At 53.7% G+C, this 12,636-nt stretch overlaps 3 protein-coding genes across 3 annotated transcripts; 2 read left to right on the top strand and 1 right to left on the bottom strand.

The window, feature by feature from the left end:
- Positions 1–143: 143 nt before the first annotated feature.
- Positions 144–2,521, bottom strand: V2A60_004207 (uncharacterized protein; the record flags this gene model as incomplete). The annotated part of the gene is made up of 8 exons (XM_083255528.1): positions 144–485; positions 580–1,033; positions 1,080–1,298; positions 1,345–1,496; positions 1,540–1,738; positions 1,805–1,913; positions 1,960–2,082; positions 2,140–2,521. 8 exons carry the CDS (start codon positions 2,519–2,521, stop codon positions 144–146), a joined length of 1,980 nt encoding a protein of 659 aa, XP_083111654.1.
- Positions 2,522–5,411: 2,890 nt separating this feature from the next.
- Positions 5,412–7,649, top strand: V2A60_004206 (phospholipase C family protein; the record flags this gene model as incomplete). The annotated part of the gene is made up of 6 exons (XM_083255527.1): positions 5,412–5,531; positions 5,588–5,670; positions 5,748–6,133; positions 6,219–6,605; positions 6,656–6,963; positions 7,014–7,649. 6 exons carry the CDS (start codon positions 5,412–5,414, stop codon positions 7,647–7,649), a joined length of 1,920 nt encoding a protein of 639 aa, XP_083111653.1.
- A 3,065-nt stretch (positions 7,650–10,714) lies between these two features.
- On the top strand, positions 10,715–12,568 carry V2A60_004205 (transcription factor domain-containing protein; the record flags this gene model as incomplete). The annotated part of the gene is made up of 1 exon (XM_083255526.1): positions 10,715–12,568. The coding sequence occupies one exon, from the start codon at positions 10,715–10,717 to the stop codon at positions 12,566–12,568; it is 1,854 nt and encodes a 617-aa protein (XP_083111652.1).
- Between the last annotated feature and the right edge of the window lie 68 nt (positions 12,569–12,636).

The raw sequence follows: 12,636 nt of genomic DNA, 5'->3' as shown, positions 1-12,636 counted from the left end.
TCGTCGAGGTCTGGACCGATGGTGGTTTCTTGTTTTCGACATTCACACTTCCATGATTTAGAGTTTCAGGGCTGTAGCTTTGCGACTGCAGGCAAAGATATGTACATTGTTGTTTTGCTCGCAAATTCTATTCTTTCAATTTTCTATACCTCAACCTGCTCCGCAGCCGCTTTTTGACTCGCACAAAAAGCGCCAGCAGCCTGCCTTGCTTCCGGGTCAAGGTCGCCGACCTGCACAACCATGCTCATGCCGACGGCCTGGTGCCAGAGAATATGACAGTGGGCAAGCCATAAACCGCTATTCGTAAGTGGCAAGCGCAGGATAACATGACCCATGCGGGGTATGTACACGGTATCTTTGAGCAAGTGGTTGAAAGGCGAACGGGGGTAGTCGTCATGCTTGGATACAGGGTCAAAAGGGTTGTATGTGCCTTGCTCGCCTCTACGACCCTTGTGCGTTACCAATACGTAAAACGACTGGCCATGCTGAGAAATGTTAGAGATGATCCTAACGGCGCAGCAGGACAATAGAAGTTGGGGTTCCAAAAATGCCGAGAAGGCTAGGATTCTGAAAACGTACCAGGTGAAATGGGTGACCCTTGTCATCCAAATTATTGATGACCAGATCCATCCATCGAGTTTTGTCGCTTGCGACGCTGGCCTCAAACGTAGAGACGGTAAAGTTCTGCAGCGGACTAGGCTCTTTGGCTAAATCAGCCCACTCGGCCTTATCAACAGCTAGAAGAGGCGGTGAAAAGACGTCTTTGACAATCCATGAGGAGTGGTTAAAGAGACCTGCGGGTCTGTTTTCATGTGTCGCGCGATTCCTGATGGTCGTGTAGAAGACAGCTGTTTCGGCTGGTTCGGTTGCGTTGGCAGCAGCGTCTGACAGTGCTAAGCCCTTGAGTTCGGCCAGCGAAAGTAGTTCTACAGCATCCTCCCGTCGGCTGAGGGCCCTCTCCGCTGTCGCATCCAAATTATCCACCGGGAATGACTGGATGCGGGTGAGGGCATAATTTTTGAGTGGCATGTTGCTGTTCGAGTTAGTGGTGAGACGCATACGAGACAGAGGTTACCTACCCATCGTCAAGTTCAATTGTCAAGATGTTGCCCAAATGTTCATCGCGACCAGATTTCGGAGTAGTCGCCTTGTCGAGAATGACGTCTAGGCGCTCACCAGGATACAAGACACCAAAGCCGCCAGCGGCAGATGTTGACCTGTCTACTAAACCATGGCCGTCGACGGCAATGGGCTCCATGGTGCCGTGATGGAGGCTCATGGAGAGCCCGGCGGAAGCACTAGGATTGTCAGTCGGGTCATGCAAAGAACGGTCAGTAGACATACCCGGTATTTACGACACGGAGTCGTACGCGGTCGCCGTCTGGGAGGCGAATGCTGGGCTTCTGGAGCATGGTGCAGTTAACCACGCGGGCAGCGACAGCTTTGGAACAATTGTACGCCCCAAGCCCATTTATGAGGAGCGAATCGGGAGCAGGCTACGAATTAGCTACCTTCTAGCAAAGGCTCAGGGCGACTTACCTCATATCCAAAGTGGTCTGCCTTGTCATACCACTCGAGAACCCTGGTAGCAGGCCAGTGATACCAGTCACCAACTAGCAAGAGTTTTTCCTGCTCGTAGTTATATTTAATCAGATCGGTGTCCGCATCGGCCGGTCTGTGTATAACGATTCCACCGTAGAGGCCGTCGGCTCTCTGGAGGTTCGAATGCGCGTGGTACCTGCGAGGTTAGCATGAGGAAGCATTTGCATTGGCAGGGTATGTACGGAGTACGATGGAGACTTACCAATATGTTCCATGCTGTTTTTCATCAAGTGTGAAGCGGTATGTGAAATTATTGTTATGGGCAATGGCGCATTGGGTAACGCCGACGACCCCGTCCATGCCGTTTGCGCCTTGGGAGGTTAGCTGGGCCTATAGATGAGTGACAAGGCAAGATACCATTCATCAGCAAGCCATGCCAGTGCACAGATATCCCCTCTGTATCGTTTTCGACATGGTTGTGGACGTTAATCACGAGCTCGTCGCCAGGACGGGCCTCGATAATGGGGCCGGGGAATTGGCCTAGACAGTCAGCCACGATTGCAGGTGACTAGAGGACAGGGGTATCTGGGAACATACCATTTATAAGATATACCGGCTTCACAACGCCATCTGGTTGACGCAAGTCGCGAGTGACATTCCATGTCATATGCAGTGTCTTTGGGTCTCTGGCGATGTGGTCTCTTGGGTGTAGGATAAAGCCCGTTTCCTGAGCCGGGTCTGGGAGGACGACTGGTGTCGGGGTTGGTGTTGTAATCGGGGAAAAGTTATCGACGTGTGTAGTCGTAGGCTCTGGGCTCGGTTCTTGATGTTCCACATGGCCAGTCGTAGACTGCACCGTCGTGTTGCGACTGAAGACGTGCAGCATAAAGAGCGAAAGCAGAATGGTACACAGGCCGCTGGCGAGAGCAATCGCGGGCAGCCATCGACGGCCGCGCGGACGCTCAGGTCCAGCATACATGGCTGAGGGTTCGGGGCGATATGAATAACTCGGTGTCGATGTCGGCAATGCGAGGGTATCTGGTCTGCAGATATCATGAGCTAGCTTCGCAGGCAAGCAAGCAAGGGCTGGGCGCGGGCATCCGGACAGCAGGGGGGCCAGGCGCTCAGTTCATAGCAGAGCCCAGGTGTGAGAGAACGGGTGGGGTGGATCGGAAGATGGGCGAATACGCAAAATTTGAATGGGCGAATGGACGTCGGACGATATGCAGGGCGAGGTTGATGATGGTGGACAGCCAAACGTAAGGTGAAGAGGCCACGACTGATGATGGCAGGGCGGACTGACAGGGCGGACTGAAGCTAGTGGTGCAAAAGGCAAGGTGTCGTGTGTCGTCGGCTGAAGTTTACAGTGGCCAAGGGTTACAGGTGCAGCCAAAGTGGAGGCCTAGGTTAGTACCACCCACTGGTGAGTTGAGGTAGCCAGGTACCTACCACCTACCTACCTATTCAGTACAGTAGGTAGGTACTAACTAAGCTATAATTTACTGTGGCGGTATTGAGCTTGATTTCTCTGAATGAGAGCAATAAGCAGACGTAGTAGTCAGTATTCGTCTTGCACTTTTCAAATCTCCTGTAAGATATGTGGCTTGATGGAATATTTCAAAACCAATTCTAATTTTTTCCCCTCCTCTGCGTCGTGGCGGCGTCGCATTGCCCTGCGTACCTCTGTCCTGGCACTTTCACGTTCAAGAGCTGGCAAACCCCTCCGGAGGCGCTAAACCAATCTCTTCTAGCGGCCGCTCCAGCGGGGTGGTGGAAGCTGGTGGCGGATGCGGGGGCGGCGCGCAGGGCTAGGAAAATCCAGGGGATGTGGGATTTTTTTTTTTTCTTTTTTTTCGTTTCCTCTCTTTCTTTCTTTTTTTTTTTTTTTTTTGCTTCTTTGCTTTCCTTTTCCTCTCTCTCTTTTTGGATCCTTTTGCTTGGCGCTTTTTGCTTCCTTCTTATTATAAAAGTCTCGGCTTATCGGAACGGAGAAATCGCTAGTTGACCGACACTTCACCAACCCTTACTAGCAGAATGCCCCTTTACTCACGGCTAGGCACAAGCAGCCGCCCCCAACTAGAGAGTATAATACTTAGCCGGCTAGCTCGATCTGGCAGGTCCGAAAAAGCAGGAAATATCAGGCATATTGATCATTGCCTGCAGCATTCACAATTACGTACAAAATACAATCTGATTCGGTTTAAAGAGATTGTAAATGATCTGCATCTCACTTCCCAAATACGAACTGCAATTGCTGGTGATCACGTGCTTGGTTGCCTTGTCGGGTTGTCCATCAACTTTTGCATTTAGGAACTGGTACTCACTAAGTAGGTACTGATCAACCCCTGTTTGCCATGGTATTCCGTGATATGGACGTGGAATGGGAAGCGACACAGGCAGAGCACATTCTGGTGGCTTGGGCCTGCCGTTGGAATCCGACCAAAACTCAAGACAAGGGGTCTTTAAGGCTTCTTATTGCTGAAACATATTGCAGACCATCCCACGCCTCGCGATACGCGCCAGCACCGCATTCCTGTGAGTGCGCACAAGACAAGGCTGCACCTGTTGCCTGGCTGAATCAGATTGCAGAAGGTCATACCCCTGACGATATAATTATATCTCAGACTGACATACTACCCATGACCGGTACTGGGTATACGCGCGGCGACTGCATTCCTCGCCGACCACTGACGATGCCGCGGCATGCCTATTAGCGTAGTTGGCATGACCCAAAGGAAACAGAAAAAAATCTATACTCTCAATCAGTACATAGAACGACCAGAAACGCAATTGGCTCTGATTTTAATGCAAATCACTGCCATTGCCGCTGATATCGTAGAGCAAGGCATGTCTGCCGTGCTGCCAGTAACCTGCTTCCCCCCAGAGTGTAGGTACTTACTACCTCTTACTTGTCTCCTCCCACTGTCTCGGCCAAGCGTACCTAAGCAGCGGCACGTCCCCGTTTGCACTGTGCAACCATCACCGTCCATCATCATCTGCAGCATCATTCATCCACTTATTTCTGTAATCCTCTAAAATTCGGCCCATTCCCCTCATCGTGGCTCGCCACCTTCCTTTCCGGCGCAGAGGCAGCCTCACACGATCCGCCAACTAGCGAGACAGCTAGCAAGACAAGCGGAAATTGCATCCAAGCTAACACGTCGTGTCCCCACGCTCGCTCGACCACCCTCCCGCATCCACACATCGACGCTACTCGCCACGACCACCACGCCGCACTGCTCACGAACCTCTTTTTCTGTCGATGCGACATTACCACGACGCAATCCTACTTGCTCCTACCGGACCCTCCATCGTCCGCTCTATCCACACTCGCCGCTAGACCGACAGTCCATACGGGCCGCCAGACCAGAAGCCAAGCACAACCACCTCCCGACAATTTGTCGCTCCCCTTTTACCACGGCAGCGCACATCCGGCCGCGCGACTCTCGTCATATTCTCTCGCTTTCTATTCGACTGTGAATAATACTGTCTCATCTGATCCACACTGGCGTTTCCGAGCTTCAACTGCCCCGACACAATCCCCGGCCAGCCCACATGATTGCCACCCAATGCCACGCTCGCCGTTGAGCTATTCCAGCCCGACGCGCTGTTAATTCTTTTATTTTTTTCCTCCGACTCCCTTGGAACGTTGCAATTCATCTCCCCACGCATGCTACGATCCCGCTTCAGCTGATCCTGGTCTGCCGTGACACCCGGCATATGCAGGTCAATCCTGAACCCGGTTATAACGACGCTTTGGCCGTGTTCCGTTTTCCATAGTCCTGTACGCCTTTATCTTTCTTGTGCGCCTTTCCTCATTCTCAACGCTCTTGTCAATCGACAGTTACGCTCCTTTTACCACAGCCGATATGAGGCCAACCAACAGTCAGCTGTGGGCAGCTCTGGCAGCCGTGGGGGTCCAAGCCACTTCCCTCGCCGATGTCAAGCACATTGTCCTCTTCATGCAAGAGAACCGCTCTTTTGATCATGTCCGTTATACTCCTGGGCCTCATCCCCGGTTGCAGCGCCGCTAATTTGTCTATAGTACTTTGGTACCATGGCCGGTGTTCGAGGCTTTGGCGACCCCAACGTCCAGGTCAACAGCGATGGCTACTCAGTCTTTGAGCAGTGAGTGCAGCCCACAAAAGAATCCAGCCACATGTTGCAACACGCACGAGAAAATTACCTAACAGCATCGCAACAAGGCAACTAAAAAAGTCCCAAAACGGCACACAAAGTCTCAAGCCTTGGCACATCAATTACCTGGGCGGCGAGTGGAAAGACGCAACACAATGCATGGGCGGTGGTGACAATGGTTGGCAGACTATGCACGATGCCTACAACGGCGGGCTCGGCAACAAGTGGGCGCAGACCGAAGCATACTCCATGGGATACTTTAAGCGCCAAGACATTGCTACCCATTTTGACATTGCCGAGGGCTGGACGCTGCTCGACATGAACACTCAGAGTGTCCTGGCCGCTACCGATCCGAACCGCATCATCTGGATGAGCGGTTCCATCAACATTCCCGGGTCACCTACTAACCCCGACGGCGAGGGTGGTCTCATTCTTGACAACAACGCTACTCCTGGTGAGTTTTCGTGATGATGAGCGACTGTGCGCGTGCTCTGCGCACAGTGGTGATGACACTTGTGCTCGGTCAGCTAATTCGATAGGGTGCGAACAACCTAAAATCAACTGCTTTCCCTTTGTGTGGAAGACGTTTCCCGAGTACCTCGAGGACGCTGGCGTCTCGTGGCAGGTCTGGCAAAACTTTGACAATTTTGAAGACAATATGCTTGCCTACTTTGAACAGTATCAAACGGCTGCCAACGGCTCCGCCTTGCGTGAGAAGGGCAATTCGTATCCTGGTCTCGACGCATTCTACGATGCCGCATCACGCGGCACTTTGCCGCAGGTCAGCATTATTGTCGGCCCGCAGGAGCTAGCCGAGCACTCGCCGAATATGCCAATCGACGGTGCCTGGTTGCAGAAACAGGTTGTGGATGCCGTGACCGGCAGTCCTGCGTATAACGAGACGGTTCTCATTATTAGCTACGACGGTATGTCTCGACCTGTCCCATCATCTCGCTTGCTGGCTAACACGGCGTAGAGCAGGGCGGCTGGATGGACCATGTTGTGCCCATGGTCCCGTCCAAGGACACGCCCGGCGAATGGATCAACATTGCTTCGCTGGGCGGAGAAAGTCCTGTTGGGCCGGGGTGGCGTGCGCCGCGCTACATCATCTCACCGTGGACAAGGGGTGGCAATGTGTTTACGGAGCCGGCGGATCACACGTCGGACATAATGTTTGTCGAAGCCTGGGCCAAGGCAAACGGATACGACGTGAGGACGCCGAACATAACGCCTTGGCGACGCAAGCACATGTCGAATCTAGTGAATGCGTTTGACTTTCGCCATGTAAGTGAGGTCTATCTTGAGATGAGCAAGAAATTTAGCTGACCAGGCAGACGGACTACTCGGTTCCGCCGATTGCCTCTGTCCGGACGCCTGAAACGGACCCGGACAAGCCGTATAGCGGTAACCTGACTCTGGGATCGTTGGACGGCCCGTGGGTGGGTCCAGCAAGGTGCCTGCAGGAACACGCCATGGGAAACAGACCTCCGATCCCATACGGGGCAGAGAATGCGGAGCAAGACATGGCGTCGTTGGTGGAAGAAGGCTTCAAGACGATGCGGGGGCGGGCGAGTGAGGGCCGCTACGTGGTGTTTCACACGGACGGGTACGCGCTGAGCAACGAAGATGACGAGGTAGGTATCAGCGGCGACAACCGCCGGCATGACAAGATTAAGCAGCGGTGGATATTACACAGCCTGGCCGACTATGGAAACAAGTTTTACCTACAGTCGGCCAAGGATGCAAAGTACATTGGGGAAGAGGGCGAGATGACGTCGAAGAAGGGCGAGGCCCAGGCGTTTACGATAGTCTACCACCCCGACAGCGCTACGTACACGCTTCACGTGGGAGGTGGCAGGCGAGCTGTGACGATTGGGACAAGGAGGCGCGGGACAAGTGTCAAGCGCGATGTGGATTGGGCAGGGGGCGGGACGAGGTTTACAGCGTATGCCGTGTCATACAAGTCATGAGGAGAGATGTCTGGCCTGGACAAATAAGGTCGTTAATATTGGCTTCTCTGTCTTCCTCGTTCCTCTCTCTGTCGTGTCATGTGTGGGCTACACTTGAGACTTGCCGGGAGGGATGACGGACCGAGGAGTCGAGATTTGTTATCATGGGACAGATGACAGTGATGGATCCGATAGGACTTGTGGGACCTGCGGGGGTGATTGGAGTTGTTTGACTTTTTCAGATTTGATCAAGTATTACAAAGACTCATTCGGGGCATTGGCCCAAAGCAGACTAGAGACTAGGTTCTGCAGGCATCGCCAGGCGTGACGCAGTCTGGATGAGCTGTACATGGCGTGTTTTTTTTCATTATTTTTTAGAATAGTATATACCACGCAACGATAGATTCTATACATGACAATGATTTTTTTCTATCTTTCTTTTTGTCTTTTGATTTTGTTTCTCCTCTCGTTGTTGAAGAAGCAGAAGAGGGGAAAGATGGAAAAGAGATAGGGGATGGGTTGAGTGTTGGGTCGGGGGCAGACGTTATCTAGCGGGGTGACGGGTGTGGGGAGAACAGATACGACAACGGGATGTGATAACGATGGATGATGAGCAGCAGTAGGGTAAGAGAGAGAGAGAGATGGGCCCATGGAAAGAGAGATGGCAACAACGAGTGATCTGCAATCTGTAATCTATATCAGTACTTGGGTCGAAGCGAGAAAGAGGTTGTGGTGGTGGCAAAGCTGGTCAGCTGGCTTATCCAATCACAAGCGGGACCGCGCTGGAGAATGAGGTTGCGAGGCAGAGAGAGAAGGGTGGCCGTTTTTTTTTCTACTGGTACTTCCTTTAACAAGGCTGTAACTAGAGGGGACGCTAAATTCGGTGCGCGCTGCCACGTTTTTTTTTTCGTCTTTAGGGCGAGTGGTGGTGGTGATGGTGGTGGTGTGCCCTTTGCTGCAAGAAGAAACCTTGATTGGTTTGGTGGTGCTGATTTGAATCCATCTGGTTCGTGGGATCGTCTGTCTTTTTCGGCTTGTTTTTTTACGGCTTGGCGCAGCCAGGGGGGAAGGAAGATGGGAGTAGGAGGAAAAGGTAGTGATGGATGTTTTTCTTATTCCTTCTTCTTTTCACTGGCGGGATATATTCAAAAATGTCATCTATAACCTGCATGTTCACCTGTACTCTGCATTCTGCATTCTGTTTTCTCTAGTCTGCACGGAGTAGAGGGTTGGGGATAATTTGTCGTGTTTGCGGGGGAGGATAGAGGGAATGTATCCGTACTGGCAACGAGTTGCATGCCGAGTATCAAATGCAATGTAATCTGCACAGGTTACCTAATCTGTACAGAGCACAGGTATTATTACTATTACCCCAGATCTTTTAGCTGCGGGGGTTCGGCTGCTGTGATGTTTTGATTATAGACATGCCGCTGGGCGATATTGGTGACATTTTACGGAGCACAAATTAAGCATGTATACTCCGTACAGTGTGGTGATTTCTGGCCTGGGGCCTTCAGTTTACGGCACCTGCAAAGGCTAATAGGTACTTACTGATAACTAGTACTAAGCTCGTGGCGGGCGCCGACAGCCGAAGCAGGGGCCAGTGGGCACCCGTTTTCAAGGGGCGGGAACGGGGGCAAAGTACAGGGTACAGGGAAGCAGAGTGCAGGGTACAAGGGTGCTGGGCATGCCGTGACAGGTCACTCTCGGTATCAGGTCGGTAGGTACCTAGGTAAGGTAGGCATGTAGGTACCAGTAGCCGTGCAGCCGTGTAAGCGGCTATTGCTCCAGGAAAAAAGGATGCGGCTATTGACGGGAAGACGAGGGTGAGACAAGGGGAGGGAATAAAAAAATGAAAAAACGGCAGGGCAAGGAAGAAGAAAGTATAATCCTATTCATCTGGTACGTTTGTCTAGATGGATGGGCTGATGGGTAAAACGGCGCTGCATTGCAAGCCGTTTACTGTTACTTGGTTGCGCTCCAGGTCAGTAGAGGTACCGAGGTTTGTTTCGGGAGGTAGTCAATACCGGCGGTCTAGGTATCAGGTTTCGAGGCGCACTAACAGGTATTGGCGTCCGCCGTTACAGGGTGCGCTCCTGGGAGCTGAGCTGGCAGGCCTTGTAGAGAGCAGCTGTGGTGAGGAGAGATGTTGTTGTACTAAAAAGTTTCTCTTCTTTTCCTTTTCCTCCTTCTCTTCTATGCATACTAGCAAGTTTATCCTCTTGCCAAGTATTTCAAAACAACCCATCCATGCACCTCCACCGTCAACAGACGTTCCGCCCTACCGACGCCACAGTGATCTGTGCAGACAGTACCGAGGCGCAGTAGTGGTGCTCTGCACGGAGGAGGTACTCTGCAAGTACTTGGGGGACTGACTCTCTGCCTCGACACCAACGGTGCACAGACTGACTGCCTTAGTTCTCATTAGCCAAGGTAGCCCTACACTACGCCAAGAAACGCCCAAGAGGACAAGGAAAAAGAAGTGCGGGAGAAAAATTGATTCGAATGAGCATGAAAAAAAGATTCAAAAAGGAAAAGGAGAAACAGTGAATGGAAGAAAATACAGAAAAGCCATGGCTGCCAATCCTTTCCCCGCTTCTACACTCAATCTCTACCTAGCCAGTACACCCCTCTTCCCGCACCAATGTCCCAGGACTCTGTCCCTGTACTCTAGGTACTTATTAGAGACTAGATAGTACTGATCAACTGCCCAATAAATCCCCCCACATCTTCTCAAACAGCCTTTTGCCTGCCTGCCTTCCATTTCCCTTCTACTCCTCTTCCATCACGCACCCACACCAACCCGGCTTTCCTAACATGCCAACAACCTCTTTTTCCACATTCGACATGCTTCACTGACATTTTCCCTCTGGCTGCGGCCTTGTACCACCCATCAAACGAAAAAGAGAGAGTGAGGGGGGCAGCGAGAGAGAGATAGAGAAAACTGACGTCTGCTGCCTCGACCATCATCACCTACAAACAGACAGACAGACACAAGCACGCATAGACACACAATCTCATACAAACCAGCTCCTTTACCTCGCTCATCTCACTCGCATCACTCACACATCACCCTCGCCACCACCATGCGTGCCATGCCCATTATCCGCAGCAGGACCGGCTGCTTCACCTGCCGCCGTCGCAAGAAAAAGTGCAACGAGGAGAAGCCCCTCTGCAGCGGCTGTCGGCGCAACCATCTCGAGTGTACATGGCCTACCGAGACCAACAATACTCTGCAGACGCGCCCAAAACCATTGCCTACCTCCAAGTCTTCTACTTCTCCCACCGCCGCCGCTGCCGTCGCCGTCACCAGCCCCTCGCCAGACACCCCGCATCTCACCACCACCGCCATCACCACGGACAAGCCCATGGTCGATGCCGCCATCACCACCATCACCACCACTCCCACCCCTACCGCATCCTCGGCCACCCACGACTCGCTCGCCACCCCATCCACCACCTTTAGAGATCGCACCCATTCCCACTCCTCTTCGGAAAGCAGCAACCATGATGATGCTTCAGATCATGTCGAAATCATCACCTCCCACAACACCCTCCAACCCCAGCTCCGGCTCATCTCCGACGCCTCCCCCGACCTCGTCCCCGTCTCCCCGGTCTCTTCAGTCTCTCCGGTCCCCTCCCACCACGGCCCCGACATGTTTCCCGACAACAACCACGCCCGAGCCCTCACCGTCTCCTCCATGACCCTCGCCGCCGCCGCCGACCCATCCCTCCTCACCCTCTCCCCGCTCTCTCCCCTCTCCCTGCTCCCCAACCACGGCCGCGAATCCTCCGACCTGCTCAGCTACTACCTCACCCGCACCGCCAACAGCATGGGCAACGGCTCCACCGACGTCAACCCCTTCATCGCCAAGCTCGTCCCTCTTGCCTTTGCCAATCCGCTCGTCCTCCAGCTGCTCCTCGCCCAGAGCGCCTCCCATCGCCAGTCGGCCGACGCCAGCCCCCTCGGCACAGAGGTCGCCCATCACTACTACGCCGACTCCCTCCGCATGTTCCGCAACGTCGTCGGAGAGTACGTCTCGGGCAAGGACGACAACGCTCTCGCCCTCACCGTCGGCAGCCTCATCCTCTGCCTCACCGAGGTCGCCAGGGGCGATGTCCACGGCACCGTCTTTGACCACCTCCGCGCCTCCGAGTCCATGCTCAGCCTGCTTCTCACCCGCCCCGACTCCCACATCCCCGACGACCTGCCCGACTTCCTCGTCGAGTTTGCCATTCACATGACCGTCACCAGCATCATGTCCACCGACCCCAAGCGCGCCCCTCCCGAGCTCAGTCCCGTCATCGAGGGCCTCGCCCGCACCCTCATCGCCAAGGGCTACGTCGGCCAGCTCTCGGGCTGCTGGCTCGAGCTGCTGCTTCTCATCCCCCACGTCTACCACCTTGGTCACCGCATCATGGCCACCCGCCTCGACGACGGTACCCTCTCCCCGCAGCCCGACGACATCATCACCTTTGGCATCCTCCAGTCGCAAATCATGGCCTTTTTCCCCGACGCCTCGGTCAACCCCTACTCCCGACTCGCCGCCCTCGTCTTCAAGCAGGGCGTCCTGCTTTACCTGTGGAGCATCCTCGGCACCCCTCACCAGCACAACCCCCCCAACCCCGCCCACGCAAACCTCATGGCCGCCGCCGTCGCCGAGGCCCTCTCCCTGCTCGCCCAATTTCCCGCCACCCTCCGCATCAACACGAGCCTCTGCTGGCCCCTCACCGTCATTGGCTGCTGCACCACCGACCCCGATGTTCAGCGCGTCCTGTGCCACCGTCTCCAGACCATGCACGCCACCATTGGTCTCGGCAACATGAAGGAGACGCTCATTCTGCTCCAACATATATGGACAAAGGACCCACATCACATTAGTCCCTGGAAATTGTCCGACGTTATGCAGGAGCGCCAAGTCTGGTTTTCTTTTGCTTGAAAAAGAAATTACGCCCGTCGAATATGATGGCTACAAAATTTGACAACCTCGTCCATATCATGGCTACG

This window comes from Cordyceps javanica, chromosome 2 (genome assembly GCF_051103115.1).
Source record: "Cordyceps javanica chromosome 2, complete sequence".
Lineage (NCBI taxonomy): Eukaryota > Fungi > Ascomycota > Sordariomycetes > Hypocreales > Cordycipitaceae > Cordyceps > Cordyceps javanica.
Note: the sequence above shows the minus strand (reverse complement) of the source record. Positions and strands in the feature narration are given on the sequence as shown.